The sequence below is a fragment of the Staurois parvus genome, unplaced genomic scaffold (assembly GCF_062004578.1).
Source record: "Staurois parvus isolate SC_StPar_1 unplaced genomic scaffold, SC_StPar_1.0 ptg000503l, whole genome shotgun sequence".
Taxonomy (NCBI): domain Eukaryota; kingdom Metazoa; phylum Chordata; class Amphibia; order Anura; family Ranidae; genus Staurois; species Staurois parvus.
In genome coordinates this window covers 2,805,954-2,833,372 of record NW_028318299.1, presented here as the reverse complement: position 1 = coordinate 2,833,372, position 27,419 = coordinate 2,805,954, and the positions used below count along the sequence as shown (strand labels likewise).

At 42.5% G+C, this 27,419-nt stretch overlaps 1 protein-coding gene across 1 annotated transcript; it reads left to right on the top strand.

Annotated features, from left to right (window-relative positions):
* Nucleotides 1-491: 491 nt before the first annotated feature.
* On the top strand, nt 492-27,224 carry LOC149452005 (uncharacterized). Its single transcript, XM_089689946.1, has 10 exons — nt 492-756; nt 6,890-6,949; nt 10,597-10,629; nt 10,754-10,816; nt 12,106-12,397; nt 15,223-15,414; nt 16,754-16,788; nt 22,203-22,232; nt 25,187-25,231; nt 25,476-27,224. The coding sequence occupies exons 1-10, from the start codon at nt 733-735 to the stop codon at nt 25,488-25,490; spliced, it is 789 nt and encodes a 262-aa protein (XP_089546072.1). The 5' UTR covers nt 492-732; the 3' UTR covers nt 25,491-27,224.
* Nucleotides 27,225-27,419: the final 195 nt, after the last annotated feature.

Here is a 27,419-nt window from a genome sequence, read left to right as displayed (position 1 = left end):
TCCAGCATCCAGGCTCTAAAAGAGGTCGATCTTGAAGAATGGAAAAAGATCGATGTTGCAATATGTTGGTTAACTTGTTCATTACATGCCTAGAAGACTTGGTGCCGTCCTTACAGATCATGGAGGTCATACAAAATACTAGATGGAGGAGTTTTGGTTGTGGGGTATATATATATATATATATATATATATATAGTATGGACCATTCTTAAAATGAAATATTAATAATAAAATTAATAATAAAATTCTTGCAAATGTGTAAAATGAAAAAAAAAAATGTTAGGAAAAGTGGTGATATTGGAATATACATCTGAAGTATTTTAAATAATTATTCTTGTGAACATGTCTTCAGTTATTCAGCCCCATTCTCTAGAAGATTATATGCTTTTTATAATATGTTTGTTTATTGTCAGCTGCAGATGGACTCTGCTCCCTCCCCACCCCCACCACCGAAGGACTGGAACGCCCATATTCTCTTTGATAGCTAACTGTTCTGCTATGATGACTTTCCTGTAATTCCTGTTTATATTGTTTATTACTTTCATTTTCATTTTTACTCCTTTCCTGTTCTCGGAATTGAAGACAAAACCAAGAGGGAGCAGGCACAGTGAGGACTGACACACTCTGGGTCCTTCTAGTGGATTCATCCTGATCGGACTGGTGGACGGGTATGACTGTATATGGTATAACGTTCTAAAACCCTAGTTGAGAGAACCGCTACTTTTGTGCACAATGGTCAGTCGAGATTTGGCTGAGGTAAGTGTAAGGTTGGGCTGGGGGCAGATAATGCATGTAGAAAAAATCTTCAGCCTTTAGAACCCCTTTAACTCTGCAAATATTGCTCCACTGCACCTCAGTTGTGTATTGCAGGAGGATGTGCGTTGGGTACTGGGTGGTCCATAGACTTACATGGGTTGTGTTTGCTGGTGGCAATTTCTGCAGAATATGTGATGATGTTTACGTTTTGTTTGTTTGGCTGTGATCCTGTGCTTCTTCTTTGGCTGTGCCACGTGTACAGTCCTTAGCAGTTACATGTCAGCGTTAAGGCATGCAGTCAGAGCCATAGTTTTACTGCCCCCCCTGGCCGCTCATGTGAACAAGCCATAAGAATGATGTTCAGTAATACATGTATAGAAAGTATAGCAAAAAAGTGAGGTAATCATTCATAAGACTGCTGGATACCCATCTTGGGGTCAAGCAACCAAATTTAACACATATGGAGAGCATCTGTTCCCACACAGAATAATGGAAGGTCACGTTTGATGCTACTCAGGGTTTTCCAGAGATCCCTGCACTGGGCAAGGCTGTGATCAGGTTCTGGTGAACGATGGTAGAAGGAATGAGGCCCAAATATGGAACCAATATGTGGTCAGTGGAGATGCCATTAAATAAAAAGGTGCTTCCAAGTAGATTCTTCAGTAAGGTTAAAATTTACTATTCAAAGAACAGGTAAAACAAACCATCAACATATTTTGTGGCTCTTTTTGGCCACTTTGTTAGAAAAAAGTGTACACTTTGATGGTTTGGATCTGTGCAGTATACTCTGGGCTGAAGAAATGCTCACATATCCCGTACACCTTTACTGATGAAGTGGCCACTGAAGATGTTGCATTTTAATCTGTTCTCTGATTTGACATGGTGGAGGGACAACGACATCAAAATCCCCACCTTGTCCAATCAGAGGACATTTTACATTCACTGTGAAAATGCTAAATATTCTCTAATTGGTGTCCATGCTGATCAGCCAACCTCCTATGTTCACAATGCAAAAGGGCAGCTACTCAGCCCTACTTCCATCCCTCCCTTCCTTCCACCCACCCCTCCCTTCCTTCCATCTACCCCTCCCTTCCTTCCTTCCTTCCTTCCTTCCCTCCCTTCCTTCATTCACCCCTCCATCCCTTTCCACATTTCCTTCCAGCCCTCCCTATCTTCCTTCCACCCCTCCCTACCTTCTTTTCACCCCTCCTTCCACCCCTCCCTCGCTTGTTTCCACCCCTTCCTTCCTTCCTTCCTTCCTTCCTTCCTTCCTTCCTTCCTTCCTTCCTTCCTTCCCTTTGCACCCCTCCCACCCTTTTTTCCCTTCCTTCTCCTTCCTTCCACCCCTCCCTTAATCCCTTCCTTCCACCTCTCCCTTCCTTCCTTCCTTCTTTCCACACCTCCCTTTCTTCCACCCCAACCTCCTATGTCCACAATGCAACAGGGCAGCTACTCAGCCCACGACCCGGAAGCTAGTGGAGATCACTGGAGTACAATGTAGTAGTTGTGTCTACTGAGAGATTTCCATCTTCTAGAGCAGCGGTTCTCAACCTGGGGGTCGCGACCCCTTTGGGGGTCGAACGACCATTTCCCAGGGGTCGCCTAAGACCATCGGAAAACACATATTTCCGATGGTCTTAGGAACCGAGACACCGCTCCTCCGTCTCAGGCGATGTGTGGGAGGGATGATACGCTGCTCCTGTCACCTGGCCACACCTCCAGGATCGCTCAGCAGCTCCGCCTCCTCGCCGCTGATTGGCCACCGGAACTGTAGCTCAGGAGAGGCACACAGGCGGCCAATCACCGGCGAGGAGGTGGAGCTTGGAGAGGAGGAGCCGAGCGGCAGCGCGGGTCCATCAAAGAAGATCGAGGGAGCTGCCGGAGCGAGTGAAGAGGAGAGCGGCCAGAGAAGGAAGACAGCTGACAGGTAAGTGAGAGAGCGAGCCCAGGCTGGAGCAGGGGTCAGCAAAGTAAGTATCATTGGTGTCAGTGGGAGGAATAGTGCCCCATCATTTGTGTCACTAATACCAACGATGGGGCACTATTCCTCCCCCCACTGACACCAATGATGGGGCACTATTCCTCCCCCCACTGACACCAACGATGGGGCACTATTCCTCCCCCCACTGACACCAACGATGGGGCACTATTCCTCCCCCAACTGACACCAACGATGGGGCACTATTCCTCCCCCCACTGACACCAACGATGTGGCACTATTCCTCCCCCCACTGACACCAACGATGGGGCACTATTCCTCCCCCCACTGACACCAACGATGGGGCACTATTCCTCCCCCCACTGACACCAACGATGGGGCACTATTCCTCCCCCCACTGACACCAACGATGGGGCACTATTCCTCCCCCCACTGACACCAACGATGGGGCACTATTCCTCCCCCCACTGATACCAACGATGGGGCACTATTCCTCCCCCCACTGATACCAACGATGGGGCACTATTCCTCCCACTGACACCAACGATGGGGCACTATTCCTCCCACTGACACCAACGATGGGGCACTATTCCTCCCACTGACACCAATGATGGGGCACTATTCCTCCCACTGACACCAGTGATGGGGCACTATTCCTCCCGCTGACACCAGTGATGGGGCACTATTCATCCCACTGACATCAGTGATGGGGCACTATTCCTCCCACTGATACCAACGATGGGGCACTATGCATCCCACTGACATCAGTGATGGGGCACTATTCCTCCCACTGATACCAACGATGGGGCACTATTCCTCCCACTGATACCAATGATGGGGCACTATTCATCCCACTGACATCAGTGATGGGGCACTATTCCTCCCACTGATACCAACGATGGGGCACTATTCATCCCACTGACATCAGTGATGGGGCACTACTCCTTCCACTGACACCAATGACATGGTACTACTCCTCCCACTGCAAAATTACAGTTATGAAGTAGCAACGAAAATAATTTTATGGTTGGGGGTCACCACAACATGAGGAACTGTATTAAGGGGTCGCGGCATTAGAAAGGTTGAGAACCACTGTTCTAGAGGGATTACACAGTTATGGCACATACAGTGGCGGACTGACCATTTGGAAACTTGGGCACTGCCCGAGGGCCCGGGGTCAGTAGGGGGCCCCATGAGATGCCCCTGGTACCTTTTTCATAGGCTTTTTTGAGTTTGGGCAAGGACATGGGCCCCATGATCCCCTATTGCCCGGGGGCCCCATGAGTTGTCAGTCCGCCCCTGGGCACATATATAGTTACAATAGTCCAAGCTGAGCAATGTACTGTACTGTACCTACTGTATGTAAAAATATACATATTTGGAATTATTTCATTGTCAATGGTCAACCCGTTCAATATTGGAAGGCACAATGGTCTTGGTGAGGCCCTAAATGGGGTCCCTATGGTGATAATCCCAGAAATAAGAAGTTGCACAAAGAGCATAATACCAAAATGAGTCTAAAAAACCTTTAATTATTCATCAGATGATTGAATGCAACAGACGATACATTCTGGGGGCTTGACCAATCCTCCTTCATTAGTATTTGAAAGTTAAATGTATATTCTAAAGGACTAAGCAAGTTAATTGAATTGATAAAAAAACTGATGTCATTAAGTGTCCAAGTTAAATTCAGCAACATATACACTCTTCTGCACTTATTAACTTGTATTAATTATTCTGAAGAATAAGTAAAGCTTTCTCAGACTTAGGTTTGGCTCTCTTTATGCAACTTTCACTTCCTAGATTTTTATTTCTGTCTGGTGCTGTGGGAGAGCTCTCCTCACCCCCTGTCTGGAGAAATTGTTGTCATCAGGACAGGACATATTGGGGTTTATTTACTAAAGCTGGAGAGTGCAAAATCAGACTCACTTCTGCATTGAAACCAATCAGCTTCCAGGTTTCATTGCCAAAACTTCATTGAACAAGCTGAGGTTAGAAGCTGATTGGTTTCTATGCAGAAGGGAGTCTGATTTTGGACTCTCCAGCTTTAGTAAATAAACCCCATTGGGTCATTTCTCTAACAGTGTTCTGGTGAGCAGCAAAAGCCTAATGGGAGTTCTAAACCCTCTCCACTCCATCAAAAATTAAAAAAAAAACCCTTTCAGCTGGGTACAGGTCTGTTTTTATTGCTGACTGCATCCCCATAATGTTCCCTATTTCCTGTCCTTAGTTTCTGTGCCCGAGACATGAAGGGATGACCATTGACCAACCATGGACCACTTAAAGAGCTTATTCAGCCCCCCCCAAAAAAAATTAAAGTCAGCAGCTACAAATACTGTAGCTTCTGACTTTTATAAAATGACACCTACCTGTCCAGAGATTCAGCACAGTCTCTACATGAAGTGGTTTTTCTTCAGTCTTTGGTACTGCCATGCTGTGACAATCCAGCTATGACTCCATGCGGCTGCAAAGCTAGCTCCCCAGTGTGCATGCATGAGCCACGTTGGTCCTTATGAATGGTTCCCCAGCTTTCCAGGACCTGTGATGTGTCCCAAGAGGCTGCTGGCGGGGAGGGGGGGGGGCGAACTTCTGTTTGGTCCGTCTAGGCGGTCAGAGCAGAAGTGGAAGTGGGCACTTGTCAAAACCAGGTACCCACTACCCCCCCACAAAAAGGGCCCAAAAGTTTAAGAGGAGGATGGGTGTAGACAGCAAAGCGGAACTTTCGCTTAGGGGTGAAGTTCCACTTTAAATACCTGCCTTATGCACTATTAATAACATTGGAAACAAGTCCCATTTTTATCTGCCAGGCTGGTTATAAAAAGAGTGTAATGGACCAGTGCCAGGTGAGAGTGAAAGAGAGTGCCAGATGAAAAATCACTTTAATCTTATTGTCCAACTGCTTACAACAAGCAAGTCAAAAGACTTGCAACACGTTTCATGGTCCACACAATTCCCCTTCATCAGGGCTGGTTCAGATGGCAGATTGTCAAATATACTCAAAAGTATTCCTGAGCAGACTGACCTGCAAGCAGTGGATGTTATAGACAACAGTCAGTGCTGGTATTCACAGTACAGTTAGCCAGGGGCCCTGTTTGGACTCTGCCTGGAAATATTTTGAGTTCATTTAACATTCTGCCATCTCTCCCAGCACTGATGAAGGGAGATTGTGTGTCTCCCAAAATGTGTTGGCTGTCTTTTGACCTGCTTGTTGTAACCAATTGGACATTAAAGACTTTGGACTCCAAATGATTTTTCATGTGGCACTCTCTGTGGTCAACTACACTCTACATACCAGGCCTGGAAGATAAAATTGGGATTTGTTGCCAATGTTATTAATAGTCAGTAAGGCCAGTATTTAGAGTGGAACTTCATCCCTAAGGGCAATGTTCTGCTTTTCTCCCTTTAACTTTTGAGCACTTTTATGTCTTTGGACTCCCAATTATTTTTTTATTTGGAGCTCTCTCTGACCCATTACACTTGGATTTCTCAACTTGGGTGAATGTCCTCTTTGGGGGTATCCCTGTCTTTGTGATGTGCTGCTGAATACAGGCCCGTTAAACTCAGGTAATGACTTTGTCTACATTATGATAACCTGTGAAAATCTGTGCCTAGCAATCCTTACCATATCATTTGGAGATATGTATAGCAGGTTTCTCCAAACTTTTCAAACACATGGCCAGTTTGCTGTTGTTTAGACTTTAGGGGGGAAGGGGGGGACTAAACTGTGGCCAATGGGAGTAGAAAATGTCCCAACATCAGTGAGAGTAAACAATGCCCCATGATTGTTTTTAGTTGGAGGAATCGTGTTGACATCAGTTGGGGGAACTTTGCCCCATCACTGGTGTAAATGGGAGAAATGGTGCCGCACCATTCCTGTGAGTAGAAGGTATAGTGCCCCAAGGGCCAGCTAAAGGAAGACAAAGGGCCACATCTGGCCCCCGGGCACAGTTTGGAGACCACTGATACAGAGAGTTCAACTTTTATTATTTGTACCGCTATTATATTAGTAAATGTTTGTTCCTTTTGTTTAGCAACAGGAGACCTATTCCATCGAGTATGCTGTCTTACTGGTTAGACAATCTTACTTTATAAAGGAGATACTCGTAGAACTAAGAGAACACAATGGAAATATTACCTGTATAGGCGGTGTGCACTATCACAAGGATCCTCTGATCATTCTTTCTATCTTTTCAGGTGTTTGCAGCTCTTTTCCTATTTGCTTTGGAATTCATAATCAAATTCTGCTGTTTTCGAGTAAGTGACATCAATCTGAAATGTAAAGTCTAATAATGGGACAATATATAAAAAAAAAATCACATTGATTTTTCAGATGTAGTTGTATAAAACCAATTTACCCCAAATATATACAAACTGGATGCTAAATTTCTGCTGGTGGAGTTAATCCTTCCATGCTACTCAAATTTAGAGCTAAAACTTTGGTTAAGGGAGACTTATAACCCGTCAAGTCTTTTTTTCTTCCTTTTTGCCAGCCGTGTCCCTTTGTGGATATTTCTCTTAGAAAGCCCCATAGCCAAAACAAGAAGCAAAAGGATATTCCCCTAAAGTGAAAAAATCCCTGGTTGTCACCAAAACTAGTGTCCCCATCAGCAGATTTCCTCTCTATGCCTATTCTGGTAACAACCTAAAATTTGGTAATAATGGTTACCAGGACAGATAGAGAGGGCAAAACTCCCTAACAGGGGTACAGAGAACAATAAAAACACCACAGAGGTTCTAAACCCCCTCTACTCAATTAAAAAAAAAAAAACTAAATACACTTTAATCTTCCAGTCATAGTTGTGCATAGAAGGAAAGATTGACATGAACAGTTTGTCAGGAGCTGCACACAAAATGAGTAGAGCTTACAAGATCAACCATAGACGTCATGGAGGGGTCCATGTGGGTAGCCATGTTCAGAAGTCATGTGCCATTATTCTCAGTGAGGTCTGGCAGTTTGTGTCATTGGGGGCTGACACCAAAGCTATGGCATAGACCGCTGGCCTCAATGTGGAGGGACGAGTTAGTATCTGCGGGTTTACTCTAATTGTATCACCTATGAAGTTTTAGACACCATACATTCATAAGCAGGAAAACAGAATCTGTCTTCTACTGGTCCCTGGCCACTCTTTCTGAGCAGTAAAGAAGGTTCATTTTAAGTTAACTGTCCCAGTATATGAGAACAATATAAAATCCCTGTACAGTAGGCAGCTTTGAACATGACAAGCACCGATCCCTGTGTGGCTTTCAATGAAGCAGCTGAAATCCACAGGAGGGAGAGGAGGAGAAGCAATTTTCAGCTGCCTCATTGAAAGCCATACAAGAGATCGATAATAAATTATGAAACAACTTCCTGCGCTCAGAATGAGGCCCTATCCCTATAGCTGCTGACACCTAACCTCCTACCAATGTGAGTCAAAAAAATAAATAAATAGTGCAGCGCTAAACACTAAAACAAAAATACATATATATAAATAAATAAATACCAAATCAATATATATCATATAAAAGTGCGACAGTGCAAATACAGTATTAAATAAAGTGTAACACGTGTATTCCCTCCGGGAATAATCAAAGTGACCAAGTGATCAATTATAATCAATAATGTACAATCCGTGTATTCCCTAAAAAGGGAGTATTTAAAGTGACCAAGTGACCAAACAAACTATATATCACAAAATACTCTAATAAAAATCTCCACTCTATGTGAACATGTCCATATACATATAGTGTGTCTAATACACAATCTTCATGCAGGTGATATCAAGTGTCCACACTGTGTATATCCAAAAATAGCTGCAATGGCCCCTCACCTCCTTACATAGACCCTGCAGGGTCAACTCACTTTAGGGAACAGACACCACTCTGGTGTATCACAGGATCCTCCCCAGCGATGTATACTCTATAACCAGCTTCCTCTCCGGTTCCTCCTTACAAAGAACCTACAGGGGCAACTCGCCTTAAGTGACAGACACCACTCAGGTGTATCACAGGGTCCTCCCCAGCGCTGTATACTCTATAGCCAACTTCCTCTCCGGTTCATGCATAAACAGAAGACTCTCATAGTGTAAAACCGCATTTATTAAATCGACTATACACAGAGATAACTACTCACATGATGGTTCATCTTTCATGTTAACATATGGCTCCTTCACCTCATGCTATGCCTGCCTTGCATGGGTATTAGATATAGGGGTTTCAAATATGGCCGCCACGCCGGAAATGACGTTGAGCCACACTGGTCCTTGTGAATGGTTTCTGAGCTTTCTGGGACCTGTGATATGTCCCAAGAGGCTGCTGGCAGAGGAGGGGAGGGGCGAACTTCTGCTTGGACTGTCTAGATCAGGGGTGTCAAACTGGCGTCCCTCCAGCTGTTGCAAAACTACAAGTCCCATCATGCCTTTGCCTTTGGAAGTCATGCATGTAACTGTCAGCCTTGCAATTCCTGAGAGGGTTAGGGATGAACTTCTGCTTGAATCATCTAGGCAGTCAGAGCAGAAGTGGAAGTGGGTAACTGTCAAAATCAGGTACCCATTACCCCCCAATAAAGTGCCCAAAAGTTTAATAGGAGGATGGGAGGAAGCAGAAAAGTGGAGCTTCCACTTAGGGGTGAAATTCCACTTTAAATACCTGCCCTATGGACTATTAATAATGTTGGAAACAAATCCCACTTTTATCTGCCAGGCCAGTTATATACAGTAAATAATGTAATGGACCAGTGCCAGGTGAGAGTGAAAGAGAATGCCAGATGAAAATTCACTTTATTCTTATTGTCCTTCTGCTTACAATAAGCAAGTCAAAACACGTGTTAATAATCCCCCTTCATCAGGGCTGGTTCAGATAGCAGAATATCAAATATACTCAGAAGTATTCCTGAGCAGACTGACCTGCAAGCAGTGGATGTTATAGACAACAGTCAGTGCTGGTATTCACAGTACAATTAGCAAGGGGCCATGCTTGGAGTCTGCTTGGAAATATTTTGGCTCCATTTAACATTCTGCCATCTCTCCCAGCACTGATGAAGGGAGATTGTGTGGCTCCCAAAACGTGTTGGCTATCTTTTGACCTGCTTGTTGTAACCAGTTGGACAATAAAGACTTTGGACTCCAAATGATTTTTTATTTGGCACTCTCTTTGGTCAATTACACTGTTTACATACCAGGCCTGGCAGATAAAATTGGAAATTGTTGCCAATGTTATAGTCAGTAAGGCCAGTATTTAGGGTGGAACTTAATCCCTAAGGGCAAGTTTTGCTTTTCTCCATTTAACTTTTAGTCACTTTTTTGTCTTTGGCCTCCCTATTATTGTTCATTTGGAGCTCTCTCTGACCCATTACACTTGGATTTCTCAACTTGGGTGAATGTCCTCTTTGGGGGTATCCCTGTCTTTGTGATAAGCTGCTGAATATAGGCCAGTTGGACACACGGAATGACTTTGTCTACATTTTGATAACCTGTGAAAATCTGTGCCTAGCAACCCATTACCATATCATTTGACATTTGGAGATATATATAGCAGGGGTCTCCAAACTTTCCAAACAAAGGCCAGTTTGCTGTTGTTTAGACTTTGGGGGGGTGGACTGTGGCCAATAGGAGTAGAAAATGTCCCAACATCAGTCAGAGTAAACAATGCCCCATGATTGTTTTTAGTTGGAGGAATCGTGCCCCATTGTTGATATCAGTTGGGGGAACTTTGTCTCATCACTGGTGTAAATGGGAGAAATGGTGCCGCACCATTCCTATCAGTAGAAGAAATAGTGCCCCAAGGGCCGGCTAAAGGAAGACAAAGGGCCACATCTGGCCCCTGGGCAATAGTTTGGAGACCACTGATATAGATAGTTCAACATTTTATTATTTGTACCGCTATTATATTAGTAAATCTTTGTTCCTTTTGTTTTGCAACAGAAGACTCCTTGCATCAAGTATGTTCTGTCACAGGTAAGACAATCTTACTTTATAAAGGAGATACACGTAGAACTAAGAGAACACAATGGAAATATTACCTGTATAGGCGGTGTGCACTATCACAAGGATCCTCTGATCATTCTTTCTCTCTTTTCAGTTGTTTGTAGCTCTTTTCCCATTTGCTGTTTTGGGTTTCACAATCACATTCTGTTTTTCTCGGGTAAGTGCAATCTGAAATGTAAAATCTAATGATGGGAAAATATATATATAAAATGAGATATATGTAGCATTGATTTTTCAGATGTAGGTGTATAAAACCAATTCACTCCAAATAAATACAAACTGGATGCTACATTTCTGCTGGTGGAGTTAAAACTTCCATACTACTCAAATTCAGAGCTAAAGACAAAACTTTGAGTAAAGGAGGCTTATAACCCCTGTCAGGTTTTTTTTGCCATGCGTGTCCCTTTGGGGAGATTTCTCTTAATTTCCTGCCCCATAGCCAAAACAGGAAGTGAAAGGATATTCCCCCAAAGTGAAAAAATCCCTGGTTACCACCAGAACTAGTGTCCCCACTGGGAGGTTTCCTCTCTATGCCTATTCTGGTAACAACCTAAAATTTGGTAATAATGGTTACCAGGACAGAGAGAGAGATCAAAACTCCCTAACAGGGGTACAGACAACAATAAGAACACCACAGGGGTTCTAAACCCTCTCTACTCAATCCCCCCCAAAAAAACTAGATACACTGTAATCTTCCAGTCATAGTTGTGCATAGAAAGAAAGAGCGACATGAACAATTTGTCACGGGCTGCACACTAAATGAGTAGAGCTTACAAGATCAACCATGGGAGTCATGGAGGGGTCCATGTGGATAGCCATGTTCAGAAGTCATGTGCCATTTTTCTCAGTGAGGTCTGGCAGTTTGTGTCATTGGGGGCTTACACCAAAGCAATGGCTGATCTCTGGTCTCAATGTGGAGAAACGAGGGAGTATCTGCAGGTTTACTCTATTTGTATCATCTATGAAGTTTTAGCCATAGACACCATAAATTCATAAGCAGGAAAACAGAATCTGTCTTCTACTGGTCCCTGGCCACTCTTTCTGAGCAGTAAAGAAGGTTCATTTTCAGTTAATCTGTCCCTGTATATGAGGACAATGTGAAAACCCTGTACACTAGGAAGCTTTACAAATGAGTTGGGGTCCTTTAAACATGAGTTCAAGACTCTTTAAACATGAGTTTAGGTCCATCAAATATGATTGTTTGGAAGTTTTATATAAACATGAATTTTGGAGGCTTTAAACATGAGTTTAGTTCTTCCAAACTGTGTGAAGTCAGAGTCTTAGAATAAGAAAAGTCTCCAGTTCCATATATAATGCAGTGAGAAGAATTACAGTGGAATCCAAGGAGATAGCATTGATAACAAAGATTAAGTGATGGACTTCAAGATGATGGTACCTCATTCTGGAAGATACTGTCTTCACATTATTACATTTTTATTATATTAGTTCATGCAGATCTGTGGTATTCAGAAACGAGTCGTTGGGATCTTCTCTTACTCCTCCCCTGAAGATTACCATTGGATCACTCAGGGCTTGAAGTCTCCGATGTTTAGAGGTTCTGTAGAGTCAACATTCTCCTCAATCATATCAAATAGCAAAAGGCCAAAATTCATAGAAGACGTTGAGAAGTGTGATTTTGCCATCTTATATCACACGAAGAATCGAGGACGAATAAACCTCACCAATGTGACAGACTCCATTTATGACTATGAGATTAAGCACATGTCCTTGTGCAAAGGTAAAACGTAGGGATACCTTCCTGGTCTTTGGTATGTAGATAAAAATTCCAAACTAAAATGATTGTAACACTAAGGCAGTGTTTCTCAACTCCAGTCCTCATGGACCCCCAACAGGTCATGTTTTCAGGATTTCCATTATTTTGCACAGGTGATTTGATCAGTTTCACTGCCTTAGTAATTACCACAGCTGTTTCATCTGAGGGAAATCCTGAAAACATGACCTGTTGGGGGTCCATGAGGACTGGAGTTGAGAAACACTGCACTAAGGGGTCTAGTTATAAAAAAAATGTAAGAATATTTTAGCATTTGCGTGAAAGTTACAAATAATCCCCATAATGTTTGTAAAGTTTGTGAACAGTCAATTCTGATTTGTTGCCTTTTGCAGAGTTAATGTAACATTCCCAAACATTTGATTGTAAAAGAAAATAGCCTTAAGATAAAGCTTTTGTCTTCTGTATTCTCCCATCCTCACTATACTTCCTGAGCCATTGTGTTCTGCCTAGGCTCCATCTCTGCCTGCTAATGCCTTGTATTAGGTTGAGTTTGTCTGTGAAGGTTCTTATCCAATCCAGTTCATGGCATATCTATTGGAAGCTAGTATCACTCACCTGTATTTTCTCCACAATCTGAACCAGTTCAGCTCTTTGGACAGTCCAAAGAGTGAACCTTTTATTACAAGCTGATGGTTGCAGTAGCAGCCATCAGCTTATGTGTTTTTTGTTCAGCCACTCTGGGCTGAAAGTGAAAGTGATTTGGCAGCTCCAAGGCTGCTGATCACTGTTTTGGAGACAGAAGCACAGTTCCCCCTCCCCTGCTGCTGCTGAAGGCCCCCCCTCCTCCCATGGTTCCCAGGATCTCCCACTATTACCAGAACCCAGGAACACAACCACCGGCTAGGGGGGAGAGAGGGCTGTGAGACCAAGGCAAATCCATGTCTCGGTCTCACATGCAAACCCTGAAACCAGAAGTGATGTCGCTTCTGGTTTCAGGTGCACCATTTCCTGTCCAGTACAGCCAGGGGACACATCTAACCAAGCCAATCTGTGCTTGGTTAGATGGTGTGAAGGGCAAAGGAGACATTGGGGTCTATAAGGCCCCTAATGTCTTCCTTAAAGAGTACCTGTCACCTGCCCAATGCTATCACATAGGGGTTTATTAACCCTTTGTGATAGTAATCAACTACAAATATAAAATAAAAAAGTTTAAAAAATATAATTATAATAAAATATATTAGAAAAAAAAAAATTCCTGTAGCCCCCATTACCCCTCATACCTGTGCAAACACAAACCCATGGTGTGCACGCGTATGTAAACCGTGGTGGCACCAGACGTGTGACATATCGCTGCAAACGTCAGAATGAGAAAAATAAATCTAGCACAAGAGCTCCTAGTTAACTCTAAACTGATGAGCTGTAAAGGATTTTAAAGCGTCACTTATGGTGATTTTTGGGCACTGTAGTTTTTGGCAATATCGCAGGCGCACACAATTTTAAGTCATGGAACGTTTGGTATTTATATACTCGATGCAACCTCACCTTTTATATGTTAACCAAGAATGGGTATTCTATTGTGTGTTTTTGCACTAAAATTTATTTTATTATATTTTTTCTTGAAAATGTGGGTTTAATAAACAGTTGCTTCCCATGTTTCCTAATTTCTTCATGCTGGGTAATTCTTAGATTTGTACCGAGGAGTGCCTGGTACAGAAGTCCATCTCATTTGAAGAATTTTTTAAAGAGGTTTATTGGATAAGAATATCATATACAGCTAACTAAAGGAAGACTTATACTCAGCCGATTCTTTAGTGCCATTAGAAGACATTAGCCTTAACACATGTCCCCTAGTGCATCCTATTGTAAATACATTAGTATTGACTGTTCCAGTCCTAAATGTTTCAAAAAGTCCTTCAAACAAGATTTTATTTTTATTTTCAGGTACTTATAAAGCGCCATCAATTTACGCAGCGCTTTACATATATATTGTATATTCACATCAGTCCCTAACCCTCAAGGGGCATACAATCTAAAGTCCCTAACTCACATTCATACATACACATACTAGGGACAATTTAGACAGGATCCAATTAACCTACCAACATGTCTTTGGAGTGTGGGAGGAAACTGGAGTACCAGGAGAAAACCCACGCAGGCACAGGGAGAACATACAAACTCTAGGCATGTGGTGCCATGGTTGGGATTTGAATCAGCAACCCTAGTACTGCCAGGTGGAAGTGCTAACCATTTAGCCACTGTGCCACCAAGGTGAATATCCCAAGCGTATACGCATGTAAGAATTTACTGCCTGGCGATTGCTTTCTTTGATGCTATCAGAGAGGAAGCAGCCCACAAACAGAACAGGGTCCACATATACTGTAGTGCAACCATATATCTTCTTCTTTGAAGGAAAAATCTCTTTACAGTAGATCCATCAGATCCCACTTGTAGTGGTCCAGTGCTATCACACACATCAACCATACTAGAGAATGGGCCCCTTGCCAAAACCAGATCATTTAGAGGAAGTTACAAAGCACAGGAGCTCTCTGGATTTTTGCTGCAGGCAATTGCAGAGAACTCAGAATGACGTAGATCGCTGAATGCTATTGCTTTCTTCCCATAATCGCTCTTTAAGTTCTTGAGTACCAGATCCATGCACATCATATGTACCTGAATGGTGCCTGCCAGAGCTTTGCAGCAGCAATAGTCTTCAGGTCTTGACATTGGCCAAACCCTTAGAGCTACTTTAAGGGTTTATTATTTGATGTTAGTTTATTTCACTTTATTTTTCAAACCAATTGAAGCATTGTTTTTTTACTGGATCTCTGAAGGTAGGATGAATGTCATTGTTGTGATTGATGACCTAGAGAAGTATGACTTTAAGGAGAAGCACGATATCCTGGAGAGCCAGCCAGATATCGCAAACTTTGCCCGAGATCTGATACTTGTTAGCTGCAAAGACAAAACACATCAACAAAGCATTAACAGCAAACTCCAACTGATCGGAGATCTTATGCTTGATGGTAAGTGGCCTTCTGTCCCCCCTTTTTCCTTTGTATATGGTAATACATTTTTTTGCAACATGTGGAGGTGGGGAGACAACTGGCTCTTTGAAAATTGTCCCTTAAAGCGTTACAAACCACCCAAGGGATAGATGGTAACAGGCTGAGGATCTGGAGACAACCAGCCCCTTGGGAATGTCCCTAAAGCCTGAAGGACCATTATAGAGATAGATGGTCCCTGGATAAGAGTGAGTGTCAGTGCATGTGGGGCACTTTTGTTGAGCACAGTGGAGTACATTTTGGAGATGATTCAGTAATCAAGATACAAAAATTAAGCTGAGCACAAGCATATGCATTTGTTTCACTAATTTTGGGACTAGTTAATATGTTGGACATGTGCACATGTTTTTAATTATGCACAGTCCATTTGTTTTTCTATTTTAATTTTATTGTGGTATTTGAACACAAGTAGAAGACTGTTGCAAAATGTTTAATTTGTTTTGCTGATTGCGGCATATCCATTAGCGCATTAGCACTTTTATGATATATAATAGTATACAATACTAATACTAGGACTGTGGAACTTTCATTTTTTTTTTTTTTTTTACGCTCCTCAGACAGCACTGGGTAGCTCTGAAGACTCCAAAGGTTAAAGAGAACTTCCTTGAGATTCTAAACCCTACCTCTCATCAAGTTTCTTACCCAGAGCTACAATTTTACAATTTGTTGCCCATCGACATTCTTGGTGCCCTGAACTTACCCTAAAATCTTGACATGAATATAATAATCGTGCAGAGATATCCTGATCAGTCTGGGATCAGAGATTACTAGACATCTCCAAAAATGTCCCCAGAATGTGTGGAATCTTCCATTGTTCTCAATTTCTCAAACTTCCATTTTTCATGTCTCATGGTGCTTGTATGGGGTCAAAATAGGATGGGATAATTATTTCTGTGGTGGTCTTTCCTGGAAACCCTCTACTTCTTGGTGCCTTTCATGCATGGTGATTTCCCTGCAATCCGGATGTACTAGAGCTTTTTTGACCACAATGACCTTGGTTCTTGGTGTTGTGAAGACAAAGAGGGAGCGTTACTAAAACTGGAGCACTCAGAATCTGGTGCAGCTGTGCATGGTAGCCAATTATCTTCTAGCATCAGCTTGTTCAATTAAGCTTTGACATTAAAACCTAAAAGATCATAGGTTTCTGTGCAGAGCTGAACCAGATTTTGCACTCTTGTTTTAGTAAATACCCCCAAAGATTGGCTAGATTCTGCTATCACAAGATACAAACCTCTTTTGTTTTAGGTATAATACCAGCCTTGTTTCTTGCTGTTTTACATTCTTTATTTTTTTTTTATAGAAAGCAGGAGCTCAGTCCAGTACGGTGATTACCTGGTAAGAATTCAGCACTGTAGAAAGCCATGCAACATATATTTGTTATTCAAAAAAATAAAAATTAAAAAGCAGTTGTTTAAAGTTGCCTATAGTTTGAGGCTACAAGTGTATCATACTGGATGAAAGTGAAGAACCTAAGACGTTGATTTTCCTGACCATGGGTTTTCCAAGTGCATCTGAGGCTTGTGATCCCCGAGTAAGAAATCTTTGTACTTGGTGGAATTTGTGGCAGTCAGTCGAAGATGTAAAGATGACGAACCAATAATTTGAGCCTGCCTTCTTATACATTTCCTGTTTCACTATTTCTAAATATTTTGTTGTATCATTCTTCCTGTAGGGGTGATTGAGAATGACCTCTTCAAGTTGTGTGGTAGGCAAACAATTCTTACTCATGGCAGAATCCAATTAACTCTTGAGAGATAGGGTTAGGGGCACAGAATATATCTTCTCCCTCCCCTCACCCCCCCCCCAAAAAAAAAAGAAAACAAACAAAAAAGTAAGATAGCTTAGATCTTCTAGTAGCAATTGTTGTCCCTTTAAGAGCGGCCAAGTTGATTTCAATGAGAAGAGACACTAATGAGATCTGTGACTCAACTAAAATGACTCAACTAATGCAAGAGCAGGTTTGTTGAAGGGGAATGGATCTTCCTATTTCTCTAAATATTTCTTAGGCTCCTCATCCTATTTGAACAGCCACAGTTACTTTCATTGGTGAGCAGTGAGATCTTATTGCATTGTCCAGCTTAGATGTTTCTACTTTCCTGGACACTCTTCATCACAGAAGTTGCTTCATACAGGCAGCCAATTGGATATACCCCTTGGCAAGACATCTGAAGTCCCCTGAGCTTGTGATCCCCGAGTAAGAAATCTTTGTACTTGGTGAAATTTGTGGCAGTCAGTCGAAGATGTAAAGATGACGAACCAATAATTTGAGCCTGCCTTCTTATACATTTCCTGTTTCACTATTTCTAAATATTTTGTTGTATCATTCTTCCTGTAGGGGTGATTGAGAATGACCTCTTCAAGTTGTGTGGTAGGCAAACAATTCTTACTCATGGCAGAATCCAATTAACTCTTGAGAGATAGGGTTAGGGGCACAGAATATATCTTCTCCCTCCCCTCACCCCCCCCCAAAAAAGAAAACAAACAAAAAAGTAAGATAGCTTAGATCTTCTAGTAGCAATTGTTGTCCCTTTAAGAGCAGAGCGGCCAAGTTGATTTCAATGAGAAGAGACGCTAATGAGATCTGTGACTCAACTAAAATGACTCAACTAATGCAAGAGCAGGTTTGTTGAGGGGGAATGGATCTTCCTATTTCTCTAAATATTTCTTAGGCTCCTCATCCTATTTGAACAGCCACAGTTACTTTCATTGGTGAGCAGTGAGATCTTATTCCATTGTCCAGCTTAGATGTTTCTACTTTCCTGGACACTCTTCATCACAGAAGTTGCTTCATACAGGCAGCCAATTGGATATACCCCTTGGCAAGACATCTGAAGTCCCCTGAGCTTGTGATCCCCGAGTAAGAAATCTTTGTACTTGGTGGAATTTGTGGCAGTCAGTCGAAGATGTAAAGATGACGAACCAATAATTTGAGCCTGCCTTCTTATACATTTCCTGTTTCACTATTTCTAAATATTTTGTTGTATCATTCTTCCTGTAGGGGTGATTGAGAATGACCTCTTCAAGTTGTGTGGTAGGCAAACAATTCTTACTCATGGCAGAATCCAATTAACTCTTGAGAGATAGGGTTAGGGGCACAGAATATATCTTCTCCCTCCCCTCACCCCCCCCCCCAAAAAAGAAAACAAACAAAAAAGTAAGATAGCTTAGATCTTCTAGTAGCAATTGTTGTCCCTTTAAGAGCAGAGCGGCCAAGTTGATTTCAATGAGAAGAGACGCTAATGAGATCTGTGACTCAACTAAAATGACTCAACTAATGCAAGAGCAGGTTTGTTGAGGGGGAATGGATCTTCCTATTTCTCTAAATATTTCTTAGGCTCCTCATCCTATTTGAACAGCCACAGGTACTTTCATTGGTGAGCAGTGAGATCTTATTGCATTGTCCAGCTTAGATGTTTCTACTTTCCTGGACACTCTTCATCACAGAAGTTGCTTCATACAGGCAGCCAATTGGATATACCCCTTGGCAAGACATCTGAAGTCCCCTGAGCTTTTAACACATATCCCTAAGTAGGGCAAAGACCAGTAGAGAAAGACCCTACTAGAATGTTTGCACCAAACATTTATTACTTGGCTTACATCACTGTGGCTTACATCACTGGACAAAACCCCAGTGAACGGCTAGGGTAGATAAATACTCATAACCCATACATTGTTACCCCTTACACTAACTACTAGAGAGAACTTTTGAAATAATGTCCGGAGCTTCGGAGAAACCTACCAAGCACAGAAAATGTAAACAAAGCTCTGGCTTAAACTAGAGACACTCCAAAATAAGGTGGGGTCCCTACATAACCATACAAAAATTAATGTCTTGTGTCTTTTTGTTTCCAGAGGTGAACCACATAGGAGTCTATTTGTAAAAAAAATAATTGCTGGATGAATATGACTCCCATTCGCCCAGCTGTCACAAATTGTGACCGTATTTTGCTTAATATGTTGATTTCTTAAGATTGTCAGCTTCATCTATAGGCCCTAATGTGGTATTTATCTGATTGAGGTATTTCAGGAAAAAAAATCATTATGGTCGCAAGATGGAGCTTATGGACAATCATAAGAAATCATTGTATTAGGCAATAAGCTGTAGGAATTAGTGGCAGCTGGGAGTATGCATGTGACATTCATCCAGTGAATCTTCTATAACTAGACCCTATAAGCTGTGGCTATTGTTATGTATTACATAGCTAAAAAGAAAAAGTTAGGATGACGGAAAATTATTCATTGGTGAAATCCATAGTTCAATAGAAAATCCTGAGCTGTAATGGCAGCTGGAGTTACAATCAAACCATGCCTCCCTTTGTCTCCTGCATTGGTCCTTTAAAGTGATATACCTTGATTTTCAGGAATAGAAAGGTTTAAAATCATGTACAAGAATCTGCATATAATTTCAGCTGCCTGTAACAAGGACCTAATAATGGTTTTCTCCCAAAATGAAGCTTAGTCAGTTCAAAATACTCAGGTTGGTGACTGTTCACTTTAGGGTGAAAAGGAACCTAATAAAGTCCTATTAGAGTCAGACTATGAGTTAACACATTGGAGAAAATCTCTTGCGTCCCCTGATTTGCCACTTGTGTCACCCAATTTCCTAGTCCAGATTGCAGCAGCCTCCATACAGTTCACCCAGAACCCACTCATGCTCGGAGATGGATTATTATTATTATTATTATACAGTATTTATAAAGCGCCAATAGTTCGCTCAGCGCTGTACATTACAAAGGGGGACAGAACATGTGACAGAACAATACCAATACAATGCAAAACATGAGGAGATCGAGGGCCCTGCTCTTTCGAGCTTACAATCTAGGAGGGAGGAGATAGTGGTACAGGAGGAGATAGCTGTGGGGGATGGAGTGGTAGGAAGAGTGGAGGAGGTCGGCAAGTTAGCAGGGGGTGGGGTAGGCTTCCCTGAAGAGATGGGTTTTCAGGGTGCGCCTAAAGGAGAGGAGAGTAGGTGATAATCTGATGGGTTGGGGCAGGGAGTTCCAGAGGATGGGTGACACCCTGGAGAAGTCCTAGAGGCGGGCATGGGAGGAGGAGACCAGGGAACTAGAGAGAAGGAGGTCTTGTGAGGAGCGGAGTGTGCGTGTTGGGCGGTACTTGGATATTAGGTCAGTGATGTAGTTTGGGGCAGTATGGTGGACGGCTTTGTACGTCAGTGTTAGGATTTTAAATTTGATCCTTTGCGCAATCAGAAGCCAGTGGAGGGATTGGCAGAGGGGGGTGGCGGAAACGGAGTGGTTGGAAAGGTGAATGAGTCTGGCAGCCGTATTCAGGATGGACTGAAGCGGGGATAGCCAGCGGCGAGGCAGGCCAGTGAGGAGGGAGTTGCAGTAGTCGAGTCGTGATATGATGTGGATGAGCAAACCTTTGGTTTCCAGCCTCTAATTTTCTTCCTTGCGGACATCTCCTGCATCTGGCTGCCCTGAGAGAAGAACCCCTGTTGAATGGTCATGAATCTGGGTCAAGGGAAATGCAGTTTGTGTGTGCAGTGGTTTCAGCACCATCCATACTCACTACAGCCTCATCCACATATTGTAGCCTCAAAGAAAGGCTGTATAGGACATGTAACAGAAGGCTGCAAAACCAACCATGAGCACAATGAAAAACCTGATGAATCTGGCTGCAATTACATAAAAAACAGATGGAACTAAATTGGATTTTCTGAAAGCACTCTTGTAGAGTTTCAGGAGAACATTTGGAAGGTTATGAATTGATGTTCCTTGAAGCCTTATTTAACCCCTTCACGCCTAAGAGTAAAACAAATCTAGAGCCTAAGTAAAATTTGACAACGTTGACATGTGTTAGTAAAACTGTACACATCATCACAACTACTTTGTACATCCAGGTGAATTATACCGCGTTTTTTTCAGGACAAATTGGGCTTTTGTTTGGTGGTAAATGGTAATGGATATCCCCTGATTTTTTTTATTATCAAAGGAAAACTGGCCCAAAATAGTAAAAGATTTTTTTTTTTAAATTTAGCTGTGTATTTTTTGTTACTACCATAACCTGCCACCAAAGAACAACCCAAAATGAATGTCCCAGCTCTTGATGATCACAGCGATACCATATTTGTTTATGTTATTTGATGTTAGTACCTGTACTACAGCCCAGAAACAATAGTGCGCATTTTGTTTTTTTTTTTACCTAAAACACACTGACACTAACTGACACTGATACCAATTTAAAACAAAAAAATTAAAATCCTGACCTTTGACCCAAACACTAACTAAATCAAACTTTGACCTAAGTATTTTTTCTATATTGTTTATTTTATTTTGTAATAATCATTTCTTTGTTTATCTGGTTTTTTTTTTCTCTATGCAAGGAGAGAGAGAGAGAGAGAGAGAGAGAGAGAGACAATGTATCTCTCTCCTCCATTCAAAGAGAAAAAAAAACAAGGGCAGGCTTCACAGTGACTGATCACTGTGATAGCCAATCAGAGGCTATCACAGCGATCATGTGACCTAGAATTCGGAGATCCAGGTCCCGATCGTTAGAACGGGACTCGGGTCTTTCAGTGATACCCCATTCTTTGTGCTGGGAGTGCGCTGTGTGGTGCAAATATGCGGCCCCATGGAAAAAAGCCCAGTTCTGTGAGGCCGCATATTTGTGTAACGTTGGCGTCAAGGAGTTAAATTATTTTGTCTCAGATGTGAAAAATAGACATTTAGTGGTTTCCAGCAATAGTTTCTGTAACATGAATTCTCATGACCTCTTCCTCTTTTCAGAGATCTATGGCACGCTGGCTCAGAGAAATCGTGAGTTCCCCACATAATTATTATTTTTGTTATAATCACATCATCCAGATTCATTATTGAAGAAGATCCTTCATATGACATATGGAGGCCACCATTACTAACGACCCTCATGCACATACTATATATATAGTTATAAAATGAATATAACAAGAAAACCTGTACACTTATAACACACTATGTTAGGATAACATATTCTTTTTACATATATATCCAAAATGTCTTTAATTACTATTATACATTGAAATACTGTATGTACGTGATGCTAAAGTTAGAATGTACTGTATACGGACTTTCTTTAACCAAAACAGCTTTTATTAATTTGTTATGAATTTAAATGCAGCTTGAAGCAGCACAGAAGGAAGTCAAATGTAGGTCAAAAAGAGGTTGACTGCAGGTCCAATATAGGTCAACTGTAGCTCAAATGCAGGGCAAGGGGAGGCCAGCTATCCTACAGGTCAGAGGGCAGTCAACTCAAGTCTACTGCAGGTCATAATGAGGTCAACTACAGGATAGATGGGGCAAAATATACCACAGGTCAGAGGAAGGTCAACGCAGGCCATAGGGAAGTCAACTGCAGGTCAGAAGGAGGCTGAGTTGCCTCCAGGTCAGTGGGAGTTTGGATGCAGGTCAGATGCACCTAAATAAAAATTCAGATGGAACTCCGGAGCACCTTGTCACTTATCTAACAGGAGACCGAAATGATGAGGGAAGCCACACTTGTTTCTCCAGCCCAAGTGTCCCTGAAAGTGAGACAGGTGGTGCTGAGGTACAGGAAGAACATGAGTGCCTTAGGATTTTGTTTGCAGAACTTCGGACCTGTGATGCCAACTGGGAGGGACCAGCAGGATGTGCAGGCAGGAGTACCATGCGAGCAGTTGTTCGGACCACACAATGCACCAGCACAAGTTTAGGACGAACTCTTACTTGTCAGTGGGTTCAGGACAGCAGGGGGTACCGATTACATCAGCATGCAGGCAGTAGGAACTCTCATGGAAGTAGGTACCTGAAGGGTGACGTGGGACTGAGCCAGAAGCAGTAGCTACAGAGAGAGAGGCAAATGGCAGCAACAAGTAGGCTATACAGTACCAAATCATAGACAGATCATAATCAGAGGTGAAGCTGAGGGCAGAAACTTTATAAGTAAAGTTACAGAGAAATGATTAGGAGTAAGCCAGGTCAGTAATGAAGAATCATATAAAAGAGTGCAGGGAACTTGCTGAAGATCAGTAATCACTGTCAAGATGACCCTTAAATAGGTTGCTTGGTGTCACCCTGGACATCCACAACAAGCCATAATTCTTCATGCAGAGCAGATGGGACATGAGCTGGCAGGCTAGCGGCAGGTAACCCCTAATACATATTAAAGTGGTTGTAAAGGCTCAAGGTTTTTTACCTTCATGTATTCTATGCATGGCGTTAAAAAAACTTCTTTGTGCAGCTTCCTTCCCACTCCCCTCAAAACTTACCTGAGCCCTATCGCGATCCAGCAATGTGCATGATAGCCTCTGCTGTCCCGGATTTCTGCCTCCTCATTGGCTGAGACAGCAAGCGGGAGCCATTGACTCCCACTGCTGTCAATCACAGCCAGTCAGCCAATGAGGAGAAAGAGGAAGCAGGGCAAATCTGCGGCTCCATCTGCAAATTAACACATGGAGCAGCGGCTCAGGTAAACGCCTGCTCAGGTGTCCCCATAGCAAGCTGCATGCTATAGGGGGCACCTGGCAGAAAGGAGGAGCTAGGAGCGCTGGCATGGGACCCAAAACGAGGAGTATCTGGGCTGCTCTTTGCAAAACCACTGCACACAGTATAACAAGTTTGTTATTTTACAAAAAAATGAACCTTTAGTATTGCTTTATGCTGATTTCAAACATAAGCTGTATGCGTCTGAGATCATGCTCCATTTGCCCAATTACCCCAGCCTTTAGAGTTAGTCAGACATCTGCTTGACATTGCAGAGAAGGTGAAGGAACCTTTGTGTGTAGGGGTAGTGTGTGTTCTTGGTGTAAAGGTGGCTCTTAAATACTGCTTTAGGTAGACCAATGGACCTTCTGTATCCAAACAATCTCAATAATGAAAGAAGACTGCATACAGACTAGAACATTGACTTGAGGTAGGCTAAAATGGAGTATTGCATCATATGTCTGGACATAATAGCTGACCTTTTGCCTGTGTTGGTGTTTTGAGCACCAACATACACTCATCAGCCACTTTATTAGGTCCACCTTGCTAGTACCGGGTTGGACCCCCTTTTGCCTTCAGAACTGCCTTAATTCTTCATGGCATAGATACAACAAGGTGTTGGAAACATTCCTCAGAGATTTTGGTCCAAATTGACATCAGTTTCTGTTGCCTTTCAATCATCTGGAACCAGTCTGCCCATTCTCCTCTGACCTCTGACATCAACAAGGCATTTTCCTCCACACAACTGCCACTGGATATTTTCTCTGTTTCAGACCATTCTCTGTAAATCCTAGAGATGGTTGTGCTTGAAAATCCCAGTAGATCAGCAGTTTTTGAGATACTCAGACCAGCCCTTCTGGTACCAACAACCTTGTCACATTAAAGTCACTTAAATCCCCTTTCTTCCCCATTCTGATACTTGGTTTGAACTTCAGCAAGTCATCTTCAATTTGTGTTACCAAGCAATTGAACAGGTGTACCTAATAAGGTGGCCGGTGAGTATGCTGTACATCCAGGGCGGACTGACCATTTGGAAACTCGGTCACTGCCCGAAGCCCCGGGGTCAGTAGGAGGCCCCATGAGATGCCCCTGGTACCTTTTTCATAGGCTTTTTTGAGTTTGGGCAAGGACACAGGGGCCCCATGATCCCCTATTGCCCGGGGCCCCATGAGTTGTCAGTCCGCCCCTGTGTACATCTAAATGCATTTACCGACTGGAGAGGAAGCAATGAAAGGTCAGTTCTGTTGATAAACACTCTTCCTTTTTCACTGTAGGTTACACACTGTGCTCCCCACAGTTCTGAGGAAGGACTGCATGAGGTACGTTTTTGACATCGCTGACACTATATTGTTGCAATAAAAGAAATCTGCAGTCATTTTAGTTATTTTAGATGCATGATGAGTTTACTGTGGAGACATTTTAATGCCTCTAAAAAAAACTATTTATAAGTACAGTATATTTGCAAAAACAATTATAAAATGTTATGTATATTTATTTAAAATCCACATTTCATATCCAAACTAGAGAACACACTAAAGCAGTATTTTTTTTTTTTAATTTTAGCCATTGATTGCATAAAGTACATACGTCTCCAATCCCGTCGGCAGCTGCTGTCAGACAGAAAGCAATCTGTGGCAATCGGCAATCAAAAATTCTATCTAGCCCTTTGTGCTGTCAGCTTAGATGATGGAGGTGACCAAAAGAGAGCCAGAGAGACCAGCGTCCATTCAACAGTGTCCGATTTCCTTCACTGCAGCCAGTAGACATACAACCTCAGGAGCCCAAAGCCCTCCCCCTTCATTGGGATCATTTTATAGGTCTGTTCCTGACTTAGCTTAAAAATATTGCTATAATGTAGAAACCTGAGATGGCTGAGGATGGAAAAAACAAGCATTCAGTGTGGCCGGACTGAAAAGACGCATCCTTCACTCTTCCGTCTATAGCCAGAGGAAAACGGAGGCTAATGGTAAATCCAAATTGGCCACTTGGTATGGATGTCGCCATGATTGTTGGGGGAAAATGAGACATCAGAGAAAACTTGCTCCCCATCAGCTGACTGCAAGTTCCCTCCTGTGATTTTCTGACTACTGAATTGTGTATATTAGTGTATATAACTATTTTCTTTCCTCATTCATCCTTCTCATATTCGAGATTTCTATACCCTGTAAGAGAACACAATTGCTTACTAGCACAGCCTTAAACCTTTAGTAAAGTCATCTCCACTTTCCCCTTTTGTTTGCTGTCAGACATACCTGTCAATCCTACCAGTTCCATTGTCCCCAGGTCTCTTCCTGTTGTAGGGTGACAGCTCTGTAATGTTGTACCCCTTCCTTCATCTGTTCCACCACTGGATTACAAGGTGGTATGGTGACCCAGCCTCTTCCCCCAGTACAGAAGCATTGTCACCAGGGAGGAACAAGCTGGTCACTCCCACATCGGCACATCATGCCCAGTACCCCAAGTGTTCGATAGTTGCTTCCTCCATTATCCTATACTTATTTCTTTCTTTCAATCTACCCTGATTTGTTTTGATTTCCTAGCTCTCTTATTGGTGTGCTGCCCTTACCTAAGTTATTTCCGTTATTAACTCTTAGTCTTTGAAACGGGTCACTTTTGTAGTATATTATTTTGCTTTGTTTTTGAATTGCAAAACCCGTTTACTGATTTTGACTGTGAGAGTTCTTGATTGCCCAGGGATGGTCGGGTTTAATGCAATGTGGTTGACTTTTGGGCTGCCCATGACATTTGCCCAGATGTAAGCCGAACATGATTTTGCTTGGCTCCACGTGACTATAGTAACAGCAAAAATGTATTCCTGTGTCTATATTTTGAAATAGTAAAAAGATTGTAAACTGTGTGTCTGTAATATCTATGTGTCAGGGTTGGGTTCCTTCTATGTAATGAGCAGCTCTTTCCTTTCGGTGCTCAGAAGCTGCTCTGCTGTCGATTAATTACCAGCCACTTGTTGTCTCCGCAGAGATTCACCTGGATACCATTAACTGCCTCATTAGTCCAGCTCACAGCCAGCCCCTTTTTGCTATTTTAGCAGATTAGCTCATTTCCTCCTTGCCCTTGTATGTTTTATGATCTCCAGTGTGTTCCTGCCTGTGTTCCTGTGTACAACTTGGACTGGATGACTTCTCTTCTGAGTCCTGTTCCCGATTTTTGGTTCCTGACTGCTCTGACTTCTGGTTTCCTGACTCTGGCTCATCTGATAACCTGCTTTGGCATCCAACCCCTGGCTTCTGTTTTGACAACTTTCCTGATCTATGTTATATTTTCTATTTCATTAAAGGTGTGATTTTAACAGCACTTTCTGTCTCAGCCTGGTTCATGGTTCCTGACACTATGCTCTTTGTTATTGCTGCTTATATGGTTTTGGTGGGAATATTGCATCATTATGTTCCAAAGGCCCTGGAAGGCCTCTTTTTTTTTATTGGTGGAGGATCTCTTTAAATATTTTCTCCATTTTGCCATACCCGTTGAAGGGCCCATGCATCTATGAGA